This window comes from Ceratotherium simum, chromosome 22, assembly GCF_057802395.1.
Source record: "Ceratotherium simum simum isolate JZ-2026a chromosome 22, ASM5780239v1, whole genome shotgun sequence".
Taxonomy (NCBI): domain Eukaryota; kingdom Metazoa; phylum Chordata; class Mammalia; order Perissodactyla; family Rhinocerotidae; genus Ceratotherium; species Ceratotherium simum.
The window spans coordinates 33,015,841-33,030,232 of NC_141921.1; the positions used below are offsets into that span (position 1 = coordinate 33,015,841).

A 14,392-nucleotide genomic window follows, 5' to 3' on the forward strand; every position below is an offset into this window, starting at 1 on the left:
CCCATGACTTTGGCAGAAAAGTCCCAGGAAGGATCCTGATTGGCTGGCTTGGGTGGCGTGCCTGTTCCTGATCTAGTCCCTGTAGCTTGAGGATGGAGTACTCTGGTCAGCTCTGACTCCGGTGTGACCCCATGTGACCACAGGGAAAGGGTTCCCCACATTATAAGGGGAGACGAGGAACTAGCCAGACAAAAACAACAGGTGGGCACCACGGGTGGACTTCAGAGAGTCAGAGAGCAGAGGAGAGGGTGCTCCTGGCAAAGGGACAGGGATGGGACTGACCGTGGATGCTCCTGGAGCAGTGGGGTGGTGAGGAGCTTTAGTTGGGGAGGGACTAATAGCTTTTATGGGAGGCCGACTCCACCGCCCCCTTCTACCCTCCCAGCTTCGCATGTCTCCCCCCTGCCCTCATTGCCCCGGTGCTGTCCTCCCCCTGCACCCCGGTGCTGTCCTCCCCCCACCTCTTTACCCCGGTGCTGTCCTCCCCCCATCTCTTTACCCCGGTGATGTCCTCCCCTGCCTCTGTACCCCAGTGCTGTCCTCCCCCCTGCCCCCTGTACCCTGGTGCTGTCCTCCCCCCACCTCTTTACCCTGGTGCTGTCCTCCCCCTGCCTCATTACCCCGGTGCTGTCCTCCCCTGCCCTCTTTACCCTGGTGCTGTCCTCCTCCTGCCTCATTACCCTGGTGCTGTCCTCCCCGTGCCCTCTGTACCCCGTTGCTGTCCTCCCCCTGCCCTCTGTACCCCGGTGCTGTCCTCCCCCCTGCCCTCAGTACCCAGGTGCTGTCCTCCCCACTGCCCCCTGTACCCTGCTGCTGTCCTCCCCTTGCCTCATTACCCCGGTGCTGTCCTCCCCCTGCCCTCTGTCCCCCAGTGCTATCCTCCCCCCACCCTCATTACCCGGGTGCTGTCCTCCCCCTGCCCTCTGTACCCCGGTGCTGTCCTCCCCCCACCCTCATTACCCGGGTGCTGTCCTCCCCCTGCCCTCTGTACCCTGGTGCTGTCCTCCCCCCGCCCTCATTACCCGGGTGCTGTCCTCCCCCTGCCTTCTGTACCCCGGTGCTGTCCTCCCCCTGCCTCTGTACCCCGGTGCTGTCCTTCGCCTTGTGACGCTTCACTGTACCCTGAGCTCCTTGGGGCTGGACAGACGGTCACCCAAGGTGGGGTATGGGGGTCTCTGCTTTTTCCAGGTTCAGAACCTGAACAACATTGTCTCTTTCCCCCTGGACAGTCTGTTGAAGGGGCAGCTGAGGGATGGGCGACAGGTGAGTTTCCTTGCGGGGAGCAGGGGTGCCCAGGGGTGGTGGGATGGAGCGAGAAAGGGGCGGGCAGGAGGCCACAGGGGAGGCAGGGCTGGGCTGAGGACAGAGGCCAAGCAGTGGGAGACCTCATATTACTGACCCTCAGGTCAGGAGGACTGGCTCTGGGGTCAGCCTAGGATAGCTGACCTACTATCCATCATGGCCCGTATGTGAAATAGCTCATGTTATTCTTACAACAGCCCTGTGAGGTGGGTTCTCTAGGTACTATTGGCCCCATTTTGCAGTTGAGGAAATCGAGGCTCAGGGGTTTGGTAACCTGCTTACAGTTTACACAGCCAGTCAGTGGAGGAGCCAGTGTGGGGCCCCGGCTCCCAACTCCCCTGCTTGGTTGCTCTCTCTGCACCTGGCAGCCCCAGCTCCAGGCAGAGTGCAGCTCAAAGAAGATGACAGAATAATCTCCCTGGGAAGTCGGTCGCCGAAGGCCCAGGGGAGGAGCTGTGCCCCCCAGAGGCTTCCCTCCTTGCCCTCCGCTGGGAACCGCCCAAACCAGACGGGCAGCTTTTTCACCTGGCTGACTGGGGCACCTGGGAAGGCGGGGCGTCCTGAAGGGTGTGAGCACCTGGCTGGATGAGGCCCAAACTAGGCCAGAGATCAGCCAGGTCTCACTGGCTTGCTGTGTGGCCTTGAGTAGACTTCTGAGCCTCTCTCTGTGTATGTCCCTCCACCTGTACCTTCCTATTGAGAGGATGATCTATTTGCAGGCAGGAGAAAACGCTGGGATAAAGTCAGGGGAGGAGTCTGACCTTCATCCTCCCATCCTCCTCCTCATGGTGATCTCCACCTTCTGAGGGATAGGGCACACGGCAGACCCCAAAAATCTCCCATACCCCAGGCCCAGGCCCACCAAACCCCACTGATTCTTGACAACTGTGGGAGGTCAGGTGGGAGGAGGGACTCAGCCCTGAGAAATGGGGTCGGTTCGGTCTGTTGTTGGGGGTCAGGTTTGCAGGCAGGGCTGTGGGGGCAGGGGTTGGTTGGAGTGTGGCTCTGAGCAGCATGGGGGGCATGCAGGCGCAGGGTCCCCCTAACTAGCAAACTGTGCTGTTGATTCCAGACGCCAAGCGCCCTGTGGGCAAATTGTTCTTTTTAAACCACAGGACTCCAAAAAGCAGCTGGAGAAGGCGTGGAAGGACTACGAGGCCAAAATGTAAGTGGCTGCGGCCAGGTGGCTTGTCCAGGAGAGCCATGCTCATGTTGCAGCAGGAGGCTGGCTATTGGGAAGAATCAGTGCTGCCAGGACACATCGCCCAACGTACAGGGCATCTGGATGTCTAGAGGCCTGTACGGGGGGGTGGTTTATGCCCAGCCCTGACGGGAGTCCGGGGGCTGGACCACGAGGCCGTGAAGGGGGGGTGTTTTGTGAAGGGGCCTCAAGATGCTGCTCTCAGAGACCCATCTGCTGGTTGGTGCCCGACATGGGCAGAAAGACAGAAAGAAGCTGCTCGTTACTGAACACCTCCATATGCCGGTCATTTAATCCTCACAATCACCCAGCCCTGTGAGGGGAGTATTAGCATCCCAGTTATCAGAGGAGGAATTGGAGGCTCAGAGAGGTTAAGTCACTTGCTCCAGGTCACACAGCTAGGCAGAGGCAGAGCTGGGGTTCATGCTCCTTGAGCCTCTTTCTGCAATACCAGGTGATATCTATAAACATTTAGTTTGATGTAGAGGAGGAAAGGGAGTTGATGTCATACCCAGGCCTCTTGTGTGCACCACACAATACTCCAGATCTCTCACTAGCTACTGGAACTTCATGGGGACAGAAGGAGTCTCGGGCGCCCAGTGATCAACTGCCCCTGAGCAGAGACTCCTCAGGCTCTGTCTTCTAAACTCTGTACGGGGCCCAGCCCGGCCAACTGTACCTCAGACCACTGCTTGCTATTCTTTGTAAAATTTTGTTTTCTCTTACATTTTGCAAAAGCAATATGTGTTCATTATGAATAACTTAGAAAATATGGAGAAGTAAAAGAAGAAAAAATTTTGATTATCCTTAGGGGAGGATTGGGGTCATGTGGGGAATATCTAGTACTTCTCTGTTGTTTGGATTTTTTTACATAGTATGGGTAGCACTGTAATTTTATCACTTAAAAAAGTAGGGGGAGGGGAAACTACCAGAAACTAGGAGGGAAATCTTTAATTTCCAAGCCTAAAGTATTAACGTCTTTCTAGTCATTTTTCTATATATAAAGAAATATTTTTACAAAACCGAGGTAGTAATCATACTGGTTTTTTTTTTTTACTTAAAAATACATCATGAGCATCTTTCTCCATCATTTCATATTCTCATACAACGTCACTTAAATGGGTGCACTGTGTGCCAATGTATGCAGAATCCAAAATGTATCTAATCCGCCCCTATCATTGGGGAACCATCCTTGAAACTAAATCTTTGCTCCCATCCATAACTATTTCTGTAGGATCAATTCCAAGCAGTAGATCCTGGAGCTTTATTGTTCGTCAACCTCCCAGAGCCAGGGGGACCCCCCTCCTCCGGTCTAAAGGAGGGCCACACCCTCTCCCTCCACCAGCACCTCCATCTCCACTCCAGCTGTGGATCTAGATCCTGTGGTGGAGGGAGTGGGAGTTGTGATGGGCGAGGCCATCGGCTCTCATTAGAGGCCTGGGAGGGGTGTGGACCCGCAGGCTAGCTTTCTCTTTGTGATTTGATGTGGTGATCCCTGGCCTTCCTCCCCCGAGTTACCCTAAGCCCTTAGCCTTTCAGGTCACCATCTACCAAATGGAAAACTAAGCCTTATCCTGCTGACCTTCCCCAGGAGCTCTGCTTTTCCCAGATTTATGTATTGATCTTGCCTGTCAGGTTTCATGTAAAGACAAGACTCTGTAATTGATGGGGAAAGGAGCTTGGCTGAGGTTATTCAGTGAGTTGTCGACAGGGCCTGGGCTAGAACCCAGGGCTTCCAGGTCCAGTGCTCTTCTGGCCGAGCTACGTGGTCTCCTGGCTCCTGCCATGCATGTCACATAGGTTGAGCTACATGTCCTGGCACAGGTGTCTGTGTACATTCTTTTTACACGGGCTCCAGGTATAGCTAGATATTGGCGAGCCATGATTTGCTGTGTAATTCTGCCTCATTCTTACCAAACTGGTCTGGGTAGCAGCTGGAAGGGCCCAGGGCCCTGACAGCATCTGTTGGATACCACCAGGAGTCTCACCCCTGGGTTGTTCATATAGAAGGAGGGCTCCCCCTCCACCTGGGGCTGCTGAAAAAGGCATCCCACACCCTGTGCAGGCGCCGAGTTTATCTAGCCTATTTCATGTGCAGGTCTGCTTCCTCATCTGAAAAACACGGCCCATGATACCTTGCAGGATTGATGTGGGGATGAAATAAGTACAGTGCATATTAGGCGCCTGGCAGTGCAGTTCAACAGGTATTTATTGGCCATCCTTCTGAGCAGAACTGGCACCAGAATAACACAGCAAGGCTGAGAGGCAGGAGCCCAGCCCTCTGCTCCTAGCGTCTCGCCTCACTAGCTTGGGATCTTAGGCAATCACTTCTCTTCTCTGGGTCTCAGCCTCATCCTCTGTAAAATAGTCCTGGACCATGATCTATCAGAAAAGACACTGTGACTGTCACCAGCCGGGGGAACCAGGCAGCGAAGAGGGACGGAACAAGTCTGAGCTGCAGTGTTGGTGTCCAGTGCCGTCCCCAGGGCTCTAGCGTCAGACAGACCTCGGTTCAAATGCTGGCTCTGGCACTTGACAGCCGTGTGACTTGGACAAGTGGCTTATCGTCTCAGCCCCAGGCCCCTCATCTGTAAAGTAGGGTAGTGATTCCTGCCTCACGGGCTATTGCTTTAGTGTGTGAAGGGTCTAGCAGAGCACCCAGTGTAAAATTAGTGCTTCAAGACAACAATTAGTAATAATAGCAGCTAATACTTACACTTACTTGAGAACATCCTTTGTGCCAGGCACTCTGATAAGCTCTTTACCTCTGTTATCAGATTTACTCCCCTTGGCAAGGAAAGGTGCTGTTATGGTCCCCAATTTATAGGGAAGTAGTGAGGAAAAGACCACCACCACAGTCCCTGCCTTAGTAGATCCCACTGGTTTGTAACCAAGAAGGGAGGTGGGTCAATAAATAATGAAAATACAGAGCAATGGTTCCATAACCATAGTGTGAGCACAGAGGGGGCAGAAAAGGCAGGTGGTTGTGTTTGGGTGGAGGAAGAGTGCTGGGAACAGGCATCACAGGAGAGGCGGCTGAAGGTGTCAGGTTGGCAGGTGCGAGATTCTCTTTGATTCCTTTCCTCTCCCGTCTCCCTCCCCCCTGGCCTCCTCACTCCACCGGAGCACCTGTTCGCATCTGCTGAATAACATCAGACTGCTGCTGTGTCCCCTTCTCCAGTTATCTCGGTCTTCTTAGTAACCAGCATTCCAGGGCTCGTCACTCACTATTTCATTTCACTCCTGCTGCTGCAAGTCCATTCAAAGGAAATAAAAATATTCCTAACATTTGAAATGTTTACAAAACATTGGTGATCCTTTGAGGACAGGGAAGGAATGGGAGTTGCTATTTTCTGTGCAGGGGTGTGTGTGGTTGAATAAAAAGCACTCCCCAGCTATTAGTTTGAGGTGTGTCAGGTGATGTCAGGTGACTGTGTCAGACTTTGTAGGGTAAATCTCTGTAAATTACCATAGCTGAGGCTGAGGGACAGAGCTATGGTAATTCACAAAGCCATGTATAGTGCTTCACAGTTTATCTTCATCCTGAGCTAAATAGCTTCTGTCCTTTAATCTCCACTAGACCCTGTATAAAAAAATATTAAAGAAATAAAGAAGTACTCTATGCTAAAAAAAAAAAATCTAAAGGGATCACCAATGGTTATTACTATAATCATCAGTATCATTAGCATCATCATAATCCTGCCATTTATTGAGGGCTTACTGTATGCCAGGGACCATACTAAATGTTTCCCATGCATTATATCATCTGATAAGTAGGCAGTATTAAGTCTCATTTTTGAAATGGGGAAACTGAAGCTTAGAAAGATTTAGAAAGGTTAAGTAAGTGAGGGAGCTGCCATTCAAATCCAGAATCCACGTTTCTAGCCACTATACTATATTGTGGCTTCCTTTTTTCTCCATTTATTGTGGAGTAGATGTCTTTCAGTGTCAGTATATATAGATCTTCCTCATCCTTTTTAACAGCTGCATAGTATTCCTATATGTGGACATAGCATAATTTTTTAAACCACTTCCTATTGATAGACATTTAGCTTATTTTTCATTTTTCACTATTGAAAGATATGGTAACAATATATATGGAAGATTCGCCTGCACCCTCTCAGCTGCTCTCCCCACTCAGTCTCTCACCCTCCTTAGCAGGCTGCCAGGCTCATTGTTGCTAACACACTGCAGGCCTAGCCACTGCCTCTCTCTCTGCTGCTCATCTTCAGATCCCAAAAAAAGCATCTGCCCTGACTCGCAGGCCCAGTTCACAGGGTCAGTGCCCACCCTAACTCCACCACCCTATCACAGACTCCCTCTTGGGGTATCATAAAGCTTTAGGGAATTGGAAAATAACCACTTCTAAGAAAATTAGAAAAAAGCCAAAAACGTGCAGAACTGCTCTAGAACAGTGGTTCTCACCCAGGGGCGATTTTACACCCCAACCCTCACCCCCAGGAGACATTTCTGGTTGTCACAACTGGGGAGATGCTACTGGCATCTAGTGGAACACCCTACATCCACAGAACAGCCCCACACCCAAGAATTATCTGGGGGCCCGCGCCATGGCATAGTGGTTCAAGTTCAGCATGCTCCACTTTGGCAGCCCACATTCCTGGGTTTGGATCCTGGGCACAGACCTACACCACTCATCAGCCATGCTGTGGTGGCGACCCACATGTAAAGTAGAGGAAGATTGGCAACGGATGTTAGCTCAGGGCGTCTTCCTCAGCAAAACATAATAATAAAAAAGAATTATCTGGTCAAAATCTCTGTAGTTCCAAGGTTGAGAAACTGCTCCCCAGGTCTCCAGGGACAGATTCTGCATATAAACACTGTCCCAGAGGTCTGACAGCGAGGCCCAGGACTTTGGAGCCAGAAAGGACCTGAGACCTCAGTCTAGGCCATTGCTTCCTTAGTTTACAGATAAGAAAACTGGGACCTAGAGGGGCCTATGATAATAACAGCCGTAGGGGCCGGCCCCGTGGCTTAGTGGTTAAGTGCGCGCGCTCCGCTACGGGCGGCCTGGGTTCGGATCCTGGGCGCGCACCAATGAACCACTTCTCCAGCTGTGCTGAGGCCGCGTCCCACATACAGCAACTAGAAGGATGTGCAACTATGACATACAACTATCTACTGGGGCTTTGGGGAAAAAAGGAGGAGGATTGGCAATAGATGTTAGCTCAGAGCCGGTCTTCCTCAGCAAAAAGAGGGGGATTAGCATGGATGTTAGCTCAGGGCTGATCTTCCTCACAAAATAATAATAATAATAATAATAATAATAACAGCTGTAGTGTCTTCTTTGTGCTAAGTCTTTTGCCTACTTTATCTCATCTGGGTACAAATAAGGATCCCCATTTTCCAGATGAGGAGACTGAGACTCAAAGAGGGGAAGTAATGCAGCTTGTACTATATCCCACATCTATCTTCTCTGCTCAGGGCTGGCACCCACTTGGGAACAAAACTATTGAGCAAGATTTCTCCGTTACACGGCATTCATGGTCACATGCGCCCAGCCCCAGATGTGGAAATACTGTCCTGGCTGGGAGTGGGTGATCTGATGGGCGTGGGATTTCCAGGAAACCATTTATACACAGTTCCACCCATCCCCAAAGAAGGAAAACAGCCAACCCTTGAGATCCTTGTAGGGGAAGGCCCAGGTTACTCTTAGCTACAAGGATGGAAAGCACTTTCTGTCTTCACTTACAAAGAAAAGAACAAAGGTTTTGTAAGCTTTAAATGGGAAGCTCCATGGCTCAGAAGAATGAAGGCACTTTGTGGTCCTAAATCCCTTCCAGCAAAATCAGAATTGGTCACCCCAAGTCCACCTGGCCTTACCTGAGCCCATCCCCTCCCTGCATAAAAACCTTCACTCCTGGGCCAGCCCCGTGGCTTAGCGGTTAAGTGTGCACGCTCCGCTGCTGGCGGCCCGGGTTCAGATCCCAGGCGCGCACCGACACACCACTTCTCTGGCCATGCTGAGGCCGCGTCCCACATACAGCAACTAGAAGGCTGTGCAACTATGACATACAACTATCTACGGGGGCTTTGGGGGAAAAAAATAAATAAATAAAAATTAAAAAAAAAAAAAAACCTTCACTCCTTCCCATTGCTCTTGGGACAAAGACCAAGAACCTTAACATGTCTTAATTAGGCCCTGCATGGGCTGGCCCCTCTTTACCTCACCTGGAACCCCTCTCTCCATCTCTGCTCGTGAGCCCTGATCCCTCTGCCTCCTGCCAAGGCAACTTCCTCCAAGGCAACTTCTGAGACTTCAGATCCCAGCTCAGCTCAGACATCACTTCATGAGCAGCCGGACGGACGAGGTCCCCCATTTTACTCTCTCATCGCTCTCTTCAGGGCTATGATTTGATTCGTGTCTCTCTCCCACCCCACCCTGTGGATTCCCTGAATCCGTCTTGTTCACCGTTGTACCGAGCCCACCACGCAGCTGGCACCCAGGAGGGCCCCTCACTCTCGTGTGCCTGTGCAGAGAGGAGCACATAGGGATGGTGGGACATGAAAGGGGCTGGTGAGAGTTGCTTAGCTCTCTCTTTCCTTGGGGCCTAGGGCCAGGCTGGAGAAGGAGAGGGACCGGGCCAGGGTGACAGGAGGGAGCCCTGGGGAGGTGGCCCAGGACACGCAGAGAGAGCGGCGCGTCTTCCAGCTGCACATGTGTGAGGTAAGGGGTGCTCTGGGGGAGGGTGGGGTGGGATGCATCTTCCTGTCTGCCTCTCCTGAACCCCCAGGGCCCAGTCACAGGCTCAACTCAGGTCCTGGCCAGATGGCCCTTGAGATGTCGCCAAGGTTCAGTCATGGCCAAGAGGATTAGCCCGGGATGGGGACTGCAGCCCCTAGTCCCTGGATTAAGCTTCTGCTCACATCGCACATCTTGCGCTGCCCTTCCCCCAGTATCTGCTGAAAGCCGGGGAGAGCCAGATGAAGCAAGGCCCCGATTTCCTGCAGAGCCTCATCAAGTTCTTCCACGCCCAGCACAAGTAGGTCTCCCCATGGCCCCACTCCAACCCCCAGGGTCCCTCGCCCCTTAACCCTTCAGGCAACACAGAACAAGGCCCATGCCCAGGCCTGGCAGGCCCTCGATGACTCCGTGTGCCTGTACCTTATTGGTAATGAGTTTTACAGCTCCTCTTCATTAGGCACTAAGTACCTTATACACTTGATCTTAGTCCCCCAACACCCTGTGAGCAGGTACTGTTATCCCATTTTACAGATAAGGAAACTGAGGCTCAGATTTACTAAGACCACACAGCTAGTAAGTGGGGTCTGGACCCAGACACTCTGACTCCAGAGTGCCTGCTCTTGACGGTCAGACTCTTCTGCCCCCAGGTGCCCTGCGGTCCTCAGAGCACCTTCTCCCACACTCCACCTCTCATTTACATCTCTCCTTGTTTGGCCTCACACCTCTTAGCTTTTTCCAAGATGGCTGGAAGGCTGCTCAGAGCCTGTCCCCCTTCATCGAGAAGCTGGCGGCCTCGGTACATGCAGTAAGTCGGGTCTCACCCTTGGGCATGTGGCAAGTCCCCTGTCCTTCCGGGAGAATCGGGGGTGTGGAGGAGCTGGCTGCTGCCCGGAGAGCGAGGCTACTGCTCCGCTGCTCTGGTCTGGCTGTGCACCTGGCTCATCTGCTGGCTGATGCTGGGGTCCCGTCCTGGTCCTACAGCTGCGTCAAGCGCAGGAGGAGGAGCTGCAGAAGCTGACCCAGCTCCGCGACTCCCTCCGAGGGACGCTGCAGCTTGAGAGCAGAGAGGTCGGCCCCTGAGTCACCCCCAAATGAGTGCCCTGCCCCGAGGCCCGCCACGGAGGGAGGGGGAGAAGGAAGACCCCTCAGGGTCCCCTTGCGAAGTCTCCCCAAGTGAGACGCCTGCAGAATGGGGCTCTTCCCACCCAGACGCCCTGAGGTCTCCTTTGCTTGTCTGAGGAACAGGAGAACCTGAGCCGGAAGAACTCGGGGGGTGGCTACAGCATCCACCAGCACCAAGGCAACAAGCAGTTTGGGACAGAGAAGGTGGGCTTTCTGTACAAGAAAAGTGATGGGTAAGTGACTCAGAGAGCTTAAGTAACTTGCCCAAAGTCACACAGCCAGTAAATGACAGGGTGGGGGGAACTGCCCAAGGGGACTGTTCTTATCATTTGTGTAGACCCTGAGGGCTCCAGGGTCCACTCTGGCAATGCAAATTCATCAGAATCCTGGGCATGGGAACTTCTGCTAAAAGTCACTGAAGAATACCTAAATTAAGAATACTTATTAAACTTAAAGAATAATAATAGCAGCAGCTAACACTTACTGAGCACTTACTGTGCCCTAGACAGTCTCCATGCCCCCATTCCTAACCTCTACAATATACTGAATATGCCTGGAAATGAAAGTGTTTACTGAGCCTTCCTCCCTGGTACTAAAAAATCAGTCTGTGAAATGCAAAGGCCCTTATGGATGTGTTCATGTTTCTACTTACTAATCAGTTTTTATCAGAGAAAAATAACTTTGTTAAACCAATTAGTATGTACCTCTAAGAGGAGAAGTGTAAGTAGCTTTGGATCATGGATTTGCTAATTTTATTTTGCGAGTCTCAATATTTGTCTTACTTTATCTTTAACCATAATTCATCTGTTGCAGTCAAGAGCCTGTTCCCCCTCTCAGACTAGGAGTTCCCTAAGGTTGGGAGCTGTGTCTCCTCCACCAGACTAGAAGCTCTCAGAGGGCCAAGGTCACATGGTCCCCTTTAGAATAAGGATTCCCAGAGAGCGGGGCTGTTTCCCCCATCAGCCTGGAGCTTCCTAAGGGCAGGGCTGTGTCTCCTCCATCAGCAGGAGCCCCAGAAAGTGTGGGGTGTAGGAGTCAGGGGACAGAAGAGGTAAGAGGTATGGCTGGAGGTCATACAGGTGGGGCTGGGGACCTGGTCCAGGACTTTGTTCTCTGATACAGAGGAATTAGGTATGAGCCTTCGGTCACTTTCTCTCTATCCCTCTGGGCCCTAGAATTCGAAGAGTCTGGCAGAAAAGGAAATGTGGAGTCAAGTATGGCTGCCTGACCATCTCACACAGCACGGTGAGGCCTGGAGGGGTGGGGGTCTCAGGGCACAATGGGTCCTCTCCTCTGGTGTCCTGAGCAGACAAGTGTCAAGCCCTCCCTCCAAGATTGGCCCCCAAACCTGGATCCAGGGAGCTGGAGACCCCCTGTGGGAGGAAGGATGGGACCCACAGCCCCCAACCTGGTCTTGGGGGGTAGACATAAACTGGCATAGGATTATTATGCCATTTAACAGATTGGGATAAGAGTTTGGGAGGCGCAGAGGGTAACGTGTACATCCTCCCCCACAACTTCCCACAGATAAACCGGCCCCCAGTGAAGCTGACCCTGCTGACGTGCCAAGTGAGGCCAAACCCCGAGGAGAAGAAGTGCTTTGACCTGGTGACGCGTAAGTCATCCCTGTCCCCTCCCCGCAACTGCCCAAGGCTCCTGGGAGGCTTCAGTGAGGCGCCTGTGTCCAATTCCACATGTTTATCAAACAGCTGCTACTGCAGACATGACACTCCTTACGCCCTGGACACTGTTTTAGAGGATTCCCCCCACATCACCTTAAACATTAAAATGCACCCACATCCCACATTAAATATGATTATTTCTGTAAAACATATTTGAATGGATTTGGGTAATTTGGCTTTCAAAATTATTATTACTTTAAAATTTTCAGGGGCCAGCCCAGTGGCATGGTAGTTAAGTTCACATGCTCCGCTTCAGCGGCCCAGGGTTCATGGGTTCGGATCCTGGGCACGGACTTACACACTGCTTATCAGGCGATGCTGTAGCAGGTGTCCCACATATAAAAAAAATGGAGGAAGATGGGCATAGATGTTAGCTCAGGGCCAATCTTCCTCAGTAAAAAGGGGAGGATTGGCAACAGATGTTAGCTCAGGGCTGATCTTCCTCACTAAAAAAAAAAAAAAATTTCAGTGTTTATCCTTTGGAGCCTTTGGTGACAGGCTTTACATGGGGGCCAGCGCAGGCTAAGAAGGGCCTAGATCTGGTCCTCAGGGAGTTCTGTCTGACAGGGGTGTGATGCGGGGACCTAGGACTGCAAGCTGACGGGGAGTGTCCAGAAGGGAGCTGCAGATATAACACCACCAAAGATGAGAGAGAAGGCCTGCCCTGCTGTGGGGAGTCACGAAAGGCTGCCTGGAGGAGAGAGCATTTGAGTTTAGCCTTGAAAGACACAGAATGTAGAGTTTGGGGGAAGACATTTCAGGACACAGGATTGGCATGAGGAAAAGCATGGAAGCTTGAGAGTGGGTCCGGCCAGTTTGGCCAGAGTGCAGGGTTCACATAGGAGTAGTGAGAGATGAGCCCTGGGAATGCCGCTTAACAGTTTGGCCCTTATTTCCTGGCAATAGGGAGCCATGGGGGATCTTGGAGCACGGGAGTGCCTTGATCAGAGCTGAAGCTTAGGCACAACGATCTGGCAGCTGGTACAGGCCATGGGAAGGGTGAGAGATAAGGAGCAGGGAGACCAGACAGGAGGCTGTGGGGCCGCATGGGGCCGCACCAGTTCAGAGGATACCGTGCCTCTGAGCTGCGTGTGGTCCTGTGCCCTGGGAGACCTCCCGACCCTGGAACCTGAGCTTCACACAGACGGCCTTCTTGGGATCCTGCGTTGGAGGTGACTTGTGAGAAACTGCCCCCTCTGCTGGCCACTGTCATTATCCCCCCCACTCCCAGCTTGGCAGAGCCTGGCCCCACAGGGACAAAAGCTCCATCTGGACCCAGCAGAGATGGGAGAGACGGAAGGCCCGCCTTGCTGTAGGGAGTCAGGAAAGGGTGAGGCTCCCTGGGTCTGGGGAAGGCCAGCAGGATTTCTGTGGACCAGACATGCCCTCCTTTCCCCACAGACAACAGGACATACCACTTCCAGGCGGAGGACGAACACGAGTGTGAGGCGTGAGTGCCCCCCACGGCCAGCCTGGGGGTGGGGGCAGGGAGCTTAGCTAATCTCCAGCCTCCGGGCCTGATACAGGACCCCACCACCGCGGGTATCACCCCACGCCTCCCCGCACCCTCTCCGCAGGTGGGTGTCGGTGCTGCAGAACAGCAAGGACGAAGCCTTAAGCAGTGCCTTCCTCGGGGAGCCCGGCAGCGGCCCGGGGCCCTGGGGGGGCGCCGGGCTGGACGGGGAGCCCCAGGACCTCACCAAGCTGCTCATCGCCGAGGTGAAGAGCAGGCCCGGGAACGGCCAGTGCTGCGACTGCGGGGCTGCAGGTGGGGCCGGTGGGCGGGGGCGAGGAGGGAGGCGGACGCGGAGGGGAGGGGCCCGCACCGCCAGGCACGAGCTGCTCTACTTTGCAGACCCCACGTGGCTCAGCACCAACCTGGGCGTGCTCACCTGCATCCAGTGCTCCGGCGTGCACCGCGAGCTGGGCGTGCGCTTCTCGCGCATGCAGTCCCTCACCCTGGACCTGCTGGGCCCCTCTGAGCTGTTGGTGAGGGCGGGGCGGGGCCAGAGGGGGACTCGGGGCGGGGCTTGATCAGGGGGCGGGACTTCCCGACAGGCTTCGCCAGACCTTGTTGGGTGGCCAAGGCGGGGCAGGATCCAGACGAGCCAGAAAGGGGATGGTCAGGGGCGGGGCCTGGACCGGGAGGAAGGCTGAGGGGCGGGACCTCTGGGGGCTCAGTCCTCCAGTGGGCGCTGTCCTAACCACCGGTCTCACCCCCACCACTTTCCCTCAACCCCAGCTGGCCTTGAACATCGGAAACACACGCTTCAATGAGGTCTTGGAGGCCCAGCTGCCCTCACACGGCGGCCTTAAACCCTCTGCTGAGAGTGACATGTAAGGGGGTTCCCAGATGGAGAGGCATCCTAGCTGGGGGATTCT

The 14,392-nt window shown here is 53.5% G+C and overlaps 1 protein-coding gene across 4 annotated transcripts in view; it reads left to right on the plus strand.

The window, feature by feature from the left end:
• The window catches only part of ASAP3 (ArfGAP with SH3 domain, ankyrin repeat and PH domain 3), a 47,107-nt gene that overhangs the window by 24,970 nt on the left and 7,745 nt on the right, over nucleotides 1-14,392 (plus strand). For all 4 annotated transcript variants that reach the window (XM_087446574.1, XM_087446575.1, XM_087446576.1 and 1 more), the window contains exons 4-16: nucleotides 1,189-1,263; nucleotides 2,418-2,467; nucleotides 9,077-9,188; nucleotides 9,419-9,504; nucleotides 9,936-10,011; nucleotides 10,188-10,274; nucleotides 10,452-10,561; nucleotides 11,504-11,573; nucleotides 11,856-11,943; nucleotides 13,412-13,460; nucleotides 13,588-13,778; nucleotides 13,866-13,999; nucleotides 14,253-14,347. In XM_087446574.1, coding sequence (XP_087302700.1) covers nucleotides 1,189-1,263; nucleotides 2,418-2,467; nucleotides 9,077-9,188; nucleotides 9,419-9,504; nucleotides 9,936-10,011; nucleotides 10,188-10,274; nucleotides 10,452-10,561; nucleotides 11,504-11,573; nucleotides 11,856-11,943; nucleotides 13,412-13,460; nucleotides 13,588-13,778; nucleotides 13,866-13,999; nucleotides 14,253-14,347 — 1,223 coding nt within the window. The remainder of the gene's footprint in view (nucleotides 1-1,188; nucleotides 1,264-2,417; nucleotides 2,468-9,076; nucleotides 9,189-9,418; nucleotides 9,505-9,935; nucleotides 10,012-10,187; nucleotides 10,275-10,451; nucleotides 10,562-11,503; nucleotides 11,574-11,855; nucleotides 11,944-13,411; nucleotides 13,461-13,587; nucleotides 13,779-13,865; nucleotides 14,000-14,252; nucleotides 14,348-14,392) is intronic.